The 13,137-nt window shown below is 33.7% G+C and overlaps 1 protein-coding gene across 1 annotated transcript; it reads left to right on the top strand.

Annotated features, from left to right (window-relative positions):
• The first annotated feature begins 5,832 nt into the window (after nt 1-5,832).
• Nucleotides 5,833-10,500, top strand: LOC142526900 (binding partner of ACD11 1-like). The gene is made up of 5 exons (XM_075631553.1): nt 5,833-6,048; nt 7,452-7,555; nt 7,672-7,747; nt 9,514-9,597; nt 9,674-10,500. The coding sequence occupies exons 1-5, from the start codon at nt 6,043-6,045 to the stop codon at nt 10,247-10,249; spliced, it is 846 nt and encodes a 281-aa protein (XP_075487668.1). The 5' UTR covers nt 5,833-6,042; the 3' UTR covers nt 10,250-10,500.
• Nucleotides 10,501-13,137: the final 2,637 nt, after the last annotated feature.

Raw genomic sequence — 13,137 nt, 5'->3', positions numbered from 1 at the left:
TGTTATTATTAGAAATAATAAAAATAAATTTTTCATAAACTTGTTATAAATCCTGGGAGGATGTTAAGACGACATCCCACACTCCCGGTAAGGGATACGACAAGTATAAAAGCCTATAAGGTTTTTAAACAAAATAAATTATGACACTCATTATAATATTATGATATGATATACATAATTATTTAAACATGTCTAATATTATATATATCATATTATTACCATAAAATTATACAAATACATACCTTTATTTTTTTTGTACCCCAACGGTCATAAATGGTAAAAAAACGGCTAGTTTTTGCCCTATAAATATGATCTCACAAACACATTCCATCACTCCAACTTTCTCTTCTTCTCTAAAAATTATTCATCATCAAATTTTTCGAAGAAAAAAGAAGATGGCTTTCTCAAGGATATTTTTAATTATTTTGGTTATCATACTCACGAGTCTTTTATTTATCGGAGAATATCCTCCTCGTGTGTTTTCTTTATTTTTACAAATACTTGTACTTGTTGTTTATCCGTTACTTTGTATTGCAATAATTATTAACTAATAAAATGCATCGTAATTTTTTAGTACCACCATGTCAAATTTAACAAAGCTCGAATTTGTTGCGCTCGACATCACGGGAAAGAATTATATGCCATGGACTCTAGATGTAGAAATGCATCTTGAGTCATTGGGTCTAAGCGAGACCATTAAAGAAAATGGCATATGCACGTCACAAGAAAAGGCAAGAGCCATGATATTTTTGCGTCGACATCTCGACGATGGATTGAAATGTGAATATCTGACTGAAAAAAATCCCATGGCTTTGTGGAAGGGATTAAAAGAAAGATTCGAACATATAAGAGAAGTTATACTTCCGACCGCCCGGGATGAATGGAATACATTGAGATTCCAAGACTTTAAAAAAGTCAGTGATTACAATTCGGCGATGTATAGAATAATCTCGCAATTAAAATTTTGTGGACATGAGGTCACAGAATCTGAGATGCTTGAAAAAACATTTTCCACGTTTCATGCATCAAATATTACTCTACAGCAACAATATAGAGTACGTGGATTCGCGAGATATTCTGAACTCATCGCCTGTCTTCTTGTGGCGGAAAAAAAACAACGAGCTATTAATGAGAAATCATCAGTCCCGACCCACTGGATCAACAGCATTTCCAGAAGTAAATGCTGTAAGTAAAAATGAATTTAAACCTGGAAACCAAAATCAAATTCAAAGACAAGGTTTTGGTCGAGGTCGAGGTCGAGGTCGTGGACGTGGACGTGGACGTGGAATTGGCCGTGGTCGTGGTCAAGGCCGTGGTTTTGAAAATAATCGAGATAGTTATTTTTATAACTCATCTCAAAAGAACGTCCCAAACCATCCACAGAAAAGGCATCATGAGAATACAAGTGTTAATGAGAAGCACTCAAAAAGATATGAAAGTTCTTGTTACAGATGTGGTACTCCAGGACATTGGTCCAAAGTTTGTCGAGCCCCTGAGCACCTTTGTAAACTTTATAAAGAATCATTAAAGGGGAAAGAAAAGGAGACCAACTTCACTGAACGCAGTGACCGTTTGAGTGATGCAACTCATTTTGATGCTGGTGATTTTATGAATGATTTCTCTGGAAATGATCAATATGTTGGTGGGATAGAAATGAACAATATTGATGCTGCAGATTTTCTCAACGATTTCTCTGAAAATGAACAATATAATGGTAGAATATAAATATACAATAATCTATTTTTCATGTATTCATAGAATAATGTTTTATTGTATAATTATGATTTGTGTTATATTTAAATATATATTGCAAGTAATTTATTTCATTGCATATTTTTTTGAAGTTCAAATATGGAAAATGCTATGAGCAAAGCTGAAGTTTGCATACCCGATAGTGGTACAACGCACACTATCCTCCGAGATAAAAGATATTTCTTGGAACTAAAACCAACAAAAACAACGGTGAATACAATATCAGGTCCTGTAGACTTGATTAAAGGATGTGGTAAAGCACAATTTTTGTTACCTAATGGTACAAAATTTTTGATCAATGATGCTTTATATTCACCACAATCGAAAAGAAATTTGTTGAGTTTTAATGATATATATTCCCATGGGTATGATACTCAAACAATGAATGAAGGGAATGAGAAATATATGTGTCTTATCACATATAAATCAGGAAAGAAATATGTGATTGAAAAACTACCAATGCTCCCTACTGGATTGCATTATACACATATAAGTCCCATTGAATCAAACATGGTAGTTGATAATTCTTCGATATTAACCAATTGGCATGATCGATTGGGACATCCTGGTTCAACAATGATGCGAAGAATTATAGAAAATACACATGGTCATCCACTGAAAGACCAGAAGATCTTTCAGAATAATAAGTTTCAATGTAAAGCATGTTCTCTTGGAAAACTTATTATAAGACCATCACCAGTCAAAATCCAAACTGAATCACCAATGTTTCTTGAACGTATTCAGGGTGATATTTGTGGACCAATCCATCCACCATGTGGACCATTCAGATACTTTATGGTATTGATTGATGCCTCCAGCAGATGGTCACATGTATGTTTATTATCAACTCGAAATGTTGCATTTGCAAGATTACTTGCTCAAATAATAAAATTGAGGAATCAATTTCCCGATTATACAATCAAGAAAATTAGACTTGATAATGCTGGTGAATTTACTTCCCAAACTTTCAATGATTATTGTATGTCTATGGGAATCATTGTTGAGCATCCTGTTGCTCATGTACATACACAGAATGGATTGGCTGAATCATTGATTAAACGTCTGCAAATGATTGCTAGACCAATGATAATGAAAACAAAGCTCCCTATTTCTATATGGGGACATGCAATTTTACACGCTGCTTCATTAATTCGCATCAGACCAAGTGCATATCATAAATACTCCCCATTGCAGCTTGCATTTGGTAAAGAACCAGACATTTCTCATCTGAGAATTTTTGGATGTATGGTGTATGTGCCTATTGCACCACCGCAACGAAAGAAAATGGGACCTCAAAGAAAGGTTGGAATTTATATTGGTTATGATAGTCCATCAATCATTCGATATCTTGAACCTCAGACAGGCGACGTGTTCACAGCACGTTTTGCTGATTGTCATTTTAATGAGGAAATCTTCCCAATGTTAGGGGGAGAACAGAAACATACCGAAAAAGAAATTACATGGTATGTATCATCATTGTTACATCTGGATCCAAGAACAAAACAATGTGAAAAAGATGTACAACAAATTGTACACTTGCAAAGAATAGCAAATCAAATACCAGATGCATTTGCAGACACAAAAGGGGTAACTAAATCATATATACATGCTGCAAATGCCCCTGCTCGAATTGAAATTCCAAAGAAACAAATGGAAGATACTCATGATGTCATTAAACGCCTGAAGCGTGGAAGGCCAGTCGGTTCCAAGGATAAAAATCCTCGAAAAAGAAAATTCATAGAGAAACACGATGATCACAAAATAAAGAATGACGTTTCTGAAGAAACACATGATGATCACAAAATAGAGAATGGTGTTCCTGAAGAAACACATGATGATGAAAATGTTCTGTCAGAACCACAAAATGACGAGAATCATGAAATCTCTATCAATTATATTAATACTGGAAAAATATGGAACCGAAAAGATATAGATGAAATTGATGATATATTTTCTTATAATGTGGCAATCGACATCATAAATGATAACGAAGATCATGAACCAAAATCTTTTGGTGAATGTAAAAATCGGCAGGATTGGATAAAATGGAAAGATGCCATCCAGGTTGAATTAAATTCGCTAAATAAACGTAATGTTTTTGGACCTATAGTCCTTACACCTGAAGGTGTAAAACCTGTTGGATACAAATGGGTTTTTATTCGAAAGCGAAATGAGAAAAATGAAATAGTAAGATATAAAGCTCGACTTGTTGCACAAGGTTTTTCTCAAAGGCCTGGAATTGATTATGAAGAAACGTATTCTCCTGTGATGGATGCAATTACGTTTCGGTATTTGATTAGCTTGGCGGTATCTGAAAATTTAGAAATGCGTCTTATGGATGTTGTTACAGCTTACTTATATGGATCACTTGATAGTAATATATATATGAAAATCCCTGAAGGATTTAAGATGCCTGAAGCACAAAGTTCAAAACCCAGGGAATGTTATTCTGTGAAATTACAAAGATCATTATATGGGTTAAAGCAATCAGGTCGAATGTGGTATAATCGACTAAGTGATCACTTGATGAAAAAGGGATATGTAAATAATTCAATATGCCCTTGTGTTTTCATTAAGAAAACAACATCCGGATGCGTAATTATTGCTGTATATGTTGATGATTTAAACATCATTGGAACGAATAAAGAAATTCAAGAAGTTGTGTCATACTTGAAGGAAGAATTTGAAATGAAGGATCTTGGAAAAACCAAGTATTGTCTGGGTTTACAAATTGAACAAAAAGAATGTGGAATGTTTGTTCACCAGACAAATTATACAGAAAAGATCCTTAAACGTTTTAATATGGATAAAGCAAATCCTTTAAGTACTCCAATGGTTGTTAGATCATTAAACATAGAAAAGGATCCATTCCGTCCATGTGAAGATGATGAAGATATTCTTGGTCCAGAAGTACCATATCTAAGTGCCATCGGTGCCCTTATGTACCTTACAAATTGTACAAGGCCTGATATATCTTTTGCCGTGAATCTGTTGGCAAGATTTAGCACATATCCAACAAAGAGACACTGGAACGGAATTAAACATATATTCCGTTATCTACGAGGAACGACAGACTTGGGACTTTTGTATTCAAAAGATGCTAATCCAAGTATAATTGGTTATGCTGATGCTGGATACTTATCTGATCCACACAAGGCACGTTCCCAAACTGGATATGTATTTACTCGTGGAGGCACTGCAATATCTTGGCGTTCTCAGAAACAAACGCTCGTAACAACTTCATCAAATCATGCCGAGATTATTGCACTACATGAAGCAAGTCGTGAATGTGTGTGGTTAAAATCAATGACCCAACATATCCAAATTTCATGCGGATTATCATCTGATGAGAAGCCTGTGATACTATATGAAGATAATGCTGCATGTGTTGATCAAATGAAAGAAGGATACATAAAAAGCGACAGAACTAAACATATTCCTCCTAAGTTCTTCGCATTCACCAAGGAGCTTGAGAAGAATAGATGTATTGATGTTCGTCACATTCAATCAAGTGAAAATTCATCAGATCTCTTCACAAAGGCGCTTCCTACGTCAATATTCAGAAAGCATATATATAATATTGGGATGCGCAATCTACGAAATTTGTGAAGAATTGTTCGTGTCAACATGAGGGGGAGTTTACGTGACTGCACTCTTTTTCCCTTACTATGGTTTTTATCCCAATGGGTTTTTCCTAGTAAGGTTTTTAACGAGGCAGTATAAAAACACGTAATGAAGACAATCATTATGATCATCATCACAAGGGGGAGTGTTGAAAAATATATTTAAAATGTGAGTATTGAATATTTGAATGTTGAATATTTGAATGTTGAAAATAAGAGTTGTAAATATTGAAAATTAGTGTGTGATGATGTAGGTAATGATGTATTTTATTTTTGGATTATTTGTAAAGATTTCCTATAAATAGATCTCTCATTTGTGAAGAAAATCACAATTGAGTAGAGAGAAAAATATTATAAAGTGTGTAGTTTGGTAAATTTTGAGAGTTTGAGATTTTTACTTTTTACCATAAATTTTTACTTTTTCACAACAGTAATTACTGTAACGATGTATTGATGGTATTTTAATTGAGAGATTAAAGAAACGTGCGCAGCACGCGCCCCTAAAATCTGGAGTGCATATTTTTTTAGGAAAGCAAATAGAATTTTAATCGAAGAAAAATCTTATTTATACAAGTCGTCAACGCTTTTGGTTTTCGAAATCATTGTAGATTTTTCAGGCTTTCAGCTCGTTGTTCATTCTCGTCAATACACGGACAAAACTGCTATCATGCCGGTGAGTGGCGCATTAAGTTTCCTTCGTTTTTTCACGATCTATTATTTATTTCTCTACAATTTTGTGTTTCTAGTTTGGTATTTGTTAGCGTTGTGATGTATCTATGTGTTTTGAGTAGGATTCATTTGTGAAATTTTGTTGGTTGTAGTGAATTCCTATGTGCGCTGTACCTCCCTCGGGATTCGATGAATTTTGAATGTGGAAATTATGTAGATTTTTTCTTCAGGTGTTGGATTTAATTTTGTATGGATGTAGTCTGCATTATGAGGATGAGTGCAATTATGAATACATTGTACGGAATGTAAAAGAGTGGAAATTTGGGGATATGCTTTCATCTGGATGAAACCAGCGGATTTTGCTGTAACCATTTCACCTTCGATCATTATGGGCTGTGATATTGATCGAGACTGTTATCATCTTTGGTTGCTGTGTGATAGCTTTCAAGATTCAATTATTATAAGCTGTTAGGTGTTGAACGAGTTCACGTTTCAGGGCTTTGGAGTTAGAAAATTTTATGGCAAAAATAGAACTGATTGGATATTTCTTTAGCAACTGATCTGCTTGCTTCTTCTAGCATCTGTCTGTTACCCATCATAGAGACTAGTAACAGTATAGTGTTATATTGTATAAATGGTCATTTTTCCTGGATTTTGTTGGTCAAATGGCTTGAATGTGAAGATTAAGGCTTTTCACTGGATCTATCATCAATGTTCGTAGCAGAAGTTTGAACGCTTCATGGTGATAAGCACTTCGAATAAATTTTGACATGCTGACAAATATAGTGTGGTTAGCCATAAGTTGGTTGGCTAAGCTAAATTGACACGAGTTTAGTTAATTTAAGACGTTTTAGGCTCTTATTCAGATCCGGAGGACCATCCTCGTTCTGTTTTGTTACTCACAGCTTTTTAGGCATCTAACAAAGAGAATTATAATGAATGTAGTCACACTTCGGCTTTCAAAATTTATGCTAGATGTTGGAAAAGCATCCTACAACATGAAAGTTGACATCAAGATTTCTTTTAGTTGATTAGTGCTCATATTCATTTGTATTAATTGTCGTTCGAAGTGCTTGCATGTACGTATGATATACTAACACTTGTTCTGCATAAGATGCAGAAGAACATATATATTGTTACTCTTACATCATTTTTCCCAAATTCTCGATGAAGATAGCATGAAGAATAATTCATCTAACTGTGATCAACTGCCCTTTTGCGTGCTTGTTGTGTGAAATTTTCCATTACTATGGAACAAGTGAAAATCGTTTGAATTTGATCTCACTTATAGTGGCAATATGGTTACAGCATGCCGTTCCAGTATAGTAGATTTCTTCTTTTGAAAGTCTTGAAAATATCTTAAAAGCATGTTCAAATTTATAGTGCTTGCTTCACTCTCTGTCGTAGGTAACAACTGTCAAGGTCAGCAATCTCTCTTTAAGGGCATCTGAGCGTGATGTTAAAGAGTTCTTTTCTTTCTCTGGAGATATTGAATATGTTGATATGCAAAGGTTAACATGAAGTTGTTAAGTTTTTCTTCTTATAGTACTTGTATAAACTGATTAGCATGTATTTTGAAGTCTGCCTTTGCTAATATTGAGGTTAATCAGGTTTTATGCATATGCAGTGATACAGAACGCTCACAAATTGCATTTGTTACCTTTAAGGACACCCAGGGAGCAGAGACTGCAATTCTTCTTTCGGTGATCTCTTTAAGTCCTTATTTGACTCTTGATTTCAATCTTAGACCATCCACATCAGATTATCCAAAATCTTGAAGTTGGGGGGTGAAAGAGCTACTTTATTAAATTTTTTTTTCCACTTTTTTTCTACACAACACATCAACTTCCGCATAATTTACCATATCTTTACTTTTCATTATTTTTTATCTCTCCTCAATTTCTTGAGAAATAATATTTTAATGGTTAGGAAATGGATTTCATTCCCTAAATTTAGCGAAGTAGTGCTCATGAAATCTAAATTTAAGGAATGGGTGGGGCAGTTGATGCGAATTTTTTTTTATGTAAAATATAAAATTTAGGGTAAAATATTATTTTAGGATATCTGATGTGGATATTCTTAATCAATTGCCTGAGCACTAAATATGGAAAGTAATTAGGGGTTTATTCCTTGTTTTCATTTTTTTTACATTTTTTCCTTGGTCTGTCGTTCTTATTCGGTACCGATCAAGTGAAAAATACTTGAAACTTATTACCAGTCAAGTTTAGTAGCGGGTGAAATGTATATGTTTTATGACAGATGGCATACTTCAATGGTATATATGGATCAGAGTGCCATAAGAGATTCCACTAACATAGAGACATACATTAGTGAATGACAATATAATGCTAATTTAGCTGTGGGCGTGCTTCATATTCAAAAGATTTTCATTCTACATAAATAGAAATAGGCACTTTTGTTTCTTTAGGTGCTCTTGTTCCAACAATGCCTTGACTAGAGAAACTATGTTCACGCAAGGTTTAAAATTCGGTAGGCCCTAGTCAGATGCCAGAACAGCGCCTAGGCCGTCTAGACGGGGACTAAGCGTTGTTAGGTAGATTCCACAGTATCAAAAAAATAATATCAAGTTTGGTATGTTAGGGTAAGCCAAAAAATCACATTTTTTTTGTTGGACTTTGGTTTATAACCTATAAAAAAAATTACTTCTTATTTTTTTAATTGCCAAAAAACTATTCAAAAAAAAAAAGAAAACCCAAAAAAATGCCCAAAAAAAAAAAGAAAAAATCTGTGGGCCGCCTAAGGCTGCCTAGGCATTCTTGCCACCTAGGCTGGCCGACTAGCACTTTTTCGGTGCAGTCGGCCGGCCTTTAGGCCAAATTTTAGAACATCGCGTTCACGTATGTTAGCTTTGAGAACGTGAAGAGATCTATGTTTTGGTCAGAAGGAATTTTACTTGTTTTCAAGTATTAAACCCAAAAACTGTCATCAGGGGGATCACAAATATGCTATTTAACTTGAGATCTGTAATTTGATTCCTGGTTTTTCTTCCTTGTAACTTTTTTCCAGAATCTCATTCATGAAATGCTTCCCTTTGGCCTCATCATACTCCAATTTCAGATCAATGAGAACCATTTGAAGGGAGTTTGTTTATTTTTTCCAACGTCACATACTTCATTTCTTAATGTTAAAGGATTGCGAAGTCAACCTGCCAAGCATCGACCCACAAGGATTCCCTAGAACTGTCATTTTTACGATTCTCTCTTTGAGCTTCATAATTTGATAGTAACCAAGTACGATGGTGGTTAGCTCAATTCTAGTTATTGCCTTTACTATTATATATTTTCATTTTGCAAAAAATGTAATATTTTTGCTGTTTAATAGTGGATTTCTCCTAAAGATATGTTAAAATCAATATGTATCTCAAAGGTAAAGGACAAGTGATTCTATGAATTTCTTCCGTATAGAACTTGAACGATTTATGTGATAATTTTCTTCAAATTACTTTCAGGGGGCGACCATCATTGATACGATTGTGACTGTTATCCTGGATCCAGATTACAAACTTCCTCCTGCAGCTTCTGCACCACTTAACGTAATGAAATCTTTATCTACTTTATGTTTATGAGTTATGGAAAGTACTCTAAGCAAATACTACCTTCAATTAGCAGACATCTAGTAAAAAAACTGAAGCTGGAGCTGAAGCTGCTTTGAAGAAGGCAGAAGATGTTGTGACTACCATGCTTGCAAAGGGTTACATCTTAGGCAAAGAATCCGTTAGCAGAGCAAAGTCTTTTGATGAGAAGCACCAATTGACTTCTACGGCAACTGCTAAAGTTGTTTCATTTGATAAAAAACTTGGGCTGTCTGAGAAGATTAATATGGGTACTTCAATTGTGAATGATAAAGTTCGCGAAGTAGATGAAAAACTCCAGGTTTCTGAGAAAGCAAAATCTGCATTCGCCGCTGCCGAGCAAACAGTTAGTAATGCTGGATCTGCTATTATGAAGAACCGGTACGTACTTACGGGTGCTACATGGGTGACAGGTGCCTTTAACAGAGTCACAAAAGCAGCTGGGGATGTAGGACAAAAAACAAAGGAGAAAGTGGTGACAGCTGAAGATGAGCAGAGAAGAAGAATGGTGGATGAGTATGCGCAGATTCATTTATCCGAGTCTCCCAAAGCCTCTGATTCGGGAGAGCATCCTCCTTCCAAACCTGCTCCGGTACAAGGTTTGATCCTCTGATTACTGTTTCGTTAAGTACTTTCACTGATTGCTGCTTCGGTAAGTTCTTTCACGATTCTCGGGTCATACAAATATAATTTGTTGTTCTTATAACCAGTGAAAGTATCAGAATCTAGATAAAGCACTTTATCTGATAATCACGATAGTTTACTTTATCACGCATTCATCATATCTGTGAAAGTGGTGAATCTGTAAAATGTACTGTATTACGTTTGAAGATCATCTATTTCAGCATCGTATTTGTAGTTTTATGGATATATCAAGTGAACTTAAATCCTTACAATGTTACATGAAACAAATGTAAAACTACATTGAAATATATGACCTTCAAAATCATGATTTATGATTTTATTTGTTGCAAATACACATTGTATAATTTGTCGAACCAATTAGCATGAATGATAAGACATTAATTGTTTTCACGTCCTTTAAATATCTCGAGTTGTAAAATAATTGTACTTGTACATTCTTCAGTTAACCATATCTTTAAATTTATTATTATCATGTCATTTATGATTAAATAGAAATCCTCCTAACCCCGTTGTGTTAAAAAAAATTATTATTCTCATATTACAAGTTCATCAGCATCATACGGACCAACCAGTAATTTATTAGCATGATTGTATCGGGGTGGTACTGCGGTAGTCCCCTCTTTCGTGTCGATTCGATGCTATATTGTTGATTTATCTTGGAGAAGTTTGCCGTTTATATTTTTTCGACTTTCACTTCAATGTTACAAATGGTGCACACGCGATTTTGGGCAATCTTTTGGACCAAAGGTAAACTTTAAGATCTAATTAACAGTATATGTTTGGTAATAACATGAATCTATGTCTGTATACAAGGTATTTTGTGTTTACTTTCTCATTACTTGATTTATTTGGCATTTACCTCATTTTGCATGGTATTATTTTTGCATTTGATTAGGGAGAGTGTCAAACACACCAAATAAAGGGAGGTGAATGCAAAAAAGACTCGTTTATCTTCATATTCCCGTTCTAGCTCCATTTTTTTTTTTTTTAAGAATAGCAAATTTAGGGTCACTTTAAAATATAATAATATATGATCGATCGGCCAGTTCAAAATTTTTAAGGAATTTATGAAAGGTTCATCTGGAAAGTTTAAACCTACAAAAATAGACTTATTTAATAACAATTCGAGTGATGGTGTGTTTCTTTCCTTTTAAGAAAGTAATGGGTTGGTTTTTTCGTTGTCTTAATAACCCTCATTTTTTATTTCAAAAATAAAAAATAAAAAAAAATAACCCTCATTTTTTCAAAATACTAGCAACCGAGTGTGATGCAATGAATGTTTTTGTTTTTGTTTTTTTTTTTAAAGTATTTTATTTAGTTACGATATTATCAGTTTTATGCTTGAGCGTGATTAAGTGTGGTGCGATTAAGTGCTAAACATGATTAAAAAAATAAACTTTGCTTTAGACAGAAACATGTAGAAAATATCAACTTTTTGGTTGATCATATTAATCGCGTAAAAAGCGTGAGAAAGCGCAAAATGGGAAAAAGTGAGAACAAAATATATTTTTATAACAAAATTTCAAATTATTTTTTAAATTTTTAAATAAATTTAACTCTTAATTTTTTTTTAAAAATAAATATCTAAAAATATAAATTTTTAAACAAAAATTTAAAAGACATTGAAATAAAAATTTGTTTTTGTACGTACCTTTCATTTATTTGTGTTGAGACTTGAGAGAACGTCTAACCCAACACAAGTTTTCGTACAAGCAATTTGTAACTTTCAAACTTATATTTTTATAACATGAAAATTTATGCATTTATTACTAAAATTTGTGTTAGAATATTTTTATTACCATGATGATTGACTAAATAACACATCGAGCTCTTTCAGATCCAATCGTTATTCTATTCTATTTTCAAGTTTTCAAACCGCTAGATCAGCTCAGACCTTTCAGACAAGAGAATCAGAAGATCTATCCATTTTGGCAAGAAGTCAAGCCGCATAATGTCTGAACTCCAGCTGCAAGCTATCATTTGTCAAACTGACTGGTAGGACACGTGTTCAAATTTTTGAAGATCCAACCGCACAACCACTAATTAGAAATGAGTTGTTTCAAATAGGATACTGAAAGTTAAGCCTTTCAATGTCTGCCCTATCTAAATTATTACACAGTAGCAGACCAACTCTCGAATGACATAAATGTATCTATTTCAGATATGGTGTGTCAGCTTTATAAAAACTAGAGCTTAAAGTATCAAAAGCATAAAGAACATTAAATGAAAATTTAATGATACATACAACGACTGAAAGTGACATGTCTATTATGTCGAGTGATAGTACAAATGATCATTGAAAAGCAAATCCTATCGTTGGAACTTTTCAACTATAAATACAAAAACTGAATTATTCTCTAGCCTACATTTTTCAAGATCTTTGAGCACATTTAAACTTTCGATCTCAAACTGATCACTTAGCACACTCTTATCAGTTTATATCAGATCATCAAGGATCATTTTGTGCTACACCAACAACTCAAGCTGTCAAACCGACCGTTGGGTTTTTTTATTGTTGTTTGTTAAACCAAGGGTTTTTAAACATCCATATTTGTAAAGTGATCACTAAGAATTTCAGTTTAGGCAGTGTTAAGTTTTAACTGAAATGAGTTTGTTACAAGATGTTGTAAAAACATAGTCTTTTAGTAGAAACATTCCTAAGTGAAAGAAGGAGTGACATAGAAATTTTATCTCATGTCATTCATAAAAATACTTGTATTATTTATCAAGCACTTTACATTTTTGACAATCATATTTTAAGTCGTTTTTTGTTAAACTGACAAATATAATTTATCACTAATCAAGCCAGATCGTTCCACACTTGCTCACTTTTTAGTGATCCAACAAATCTAACTG

Source organism: Primulina tabacum, chromosome 15 (genome assembly GCF_025594145.1).
Source record: "Primulina tabacum isolate GXHZ01 chromosome 15, ASM2559414v2, whole genome shotgun sequence".
Classification (NCBI taxonomy): domain Eukaryota; kingdom Viridiplantae; phylum Streptophyta; class Magnoliopsida; order Lamiales; family Gesneriaceae; genus Primulina; species Primulina tabacum.
The sequence above is the reverse complement of the archived record's forward strand: the minus strand, read 5'-3'. Positions and strand labels throughout refer to the sequence as shown.

Excerpts from the sequence above, each read along its gene's own strand:
- LOC142526900 (XM_075631553.1), top strand. Across the intron at positions 7,748-9,513 it reads AGACTGCAATTCTTCTTTCG|GGGGCGACCATCATTGATAC; the intron begins GTGATCTCTTTA and ends AATTACTTTCAG. Across the intron at positions 9,598-9,673 it reads CAGCTTCTGCACCACTTAAC|ACATCTAGTAAAAAAACTGA; the intron begins GTAATGAAATCT and ends TTCAATTAGCAG.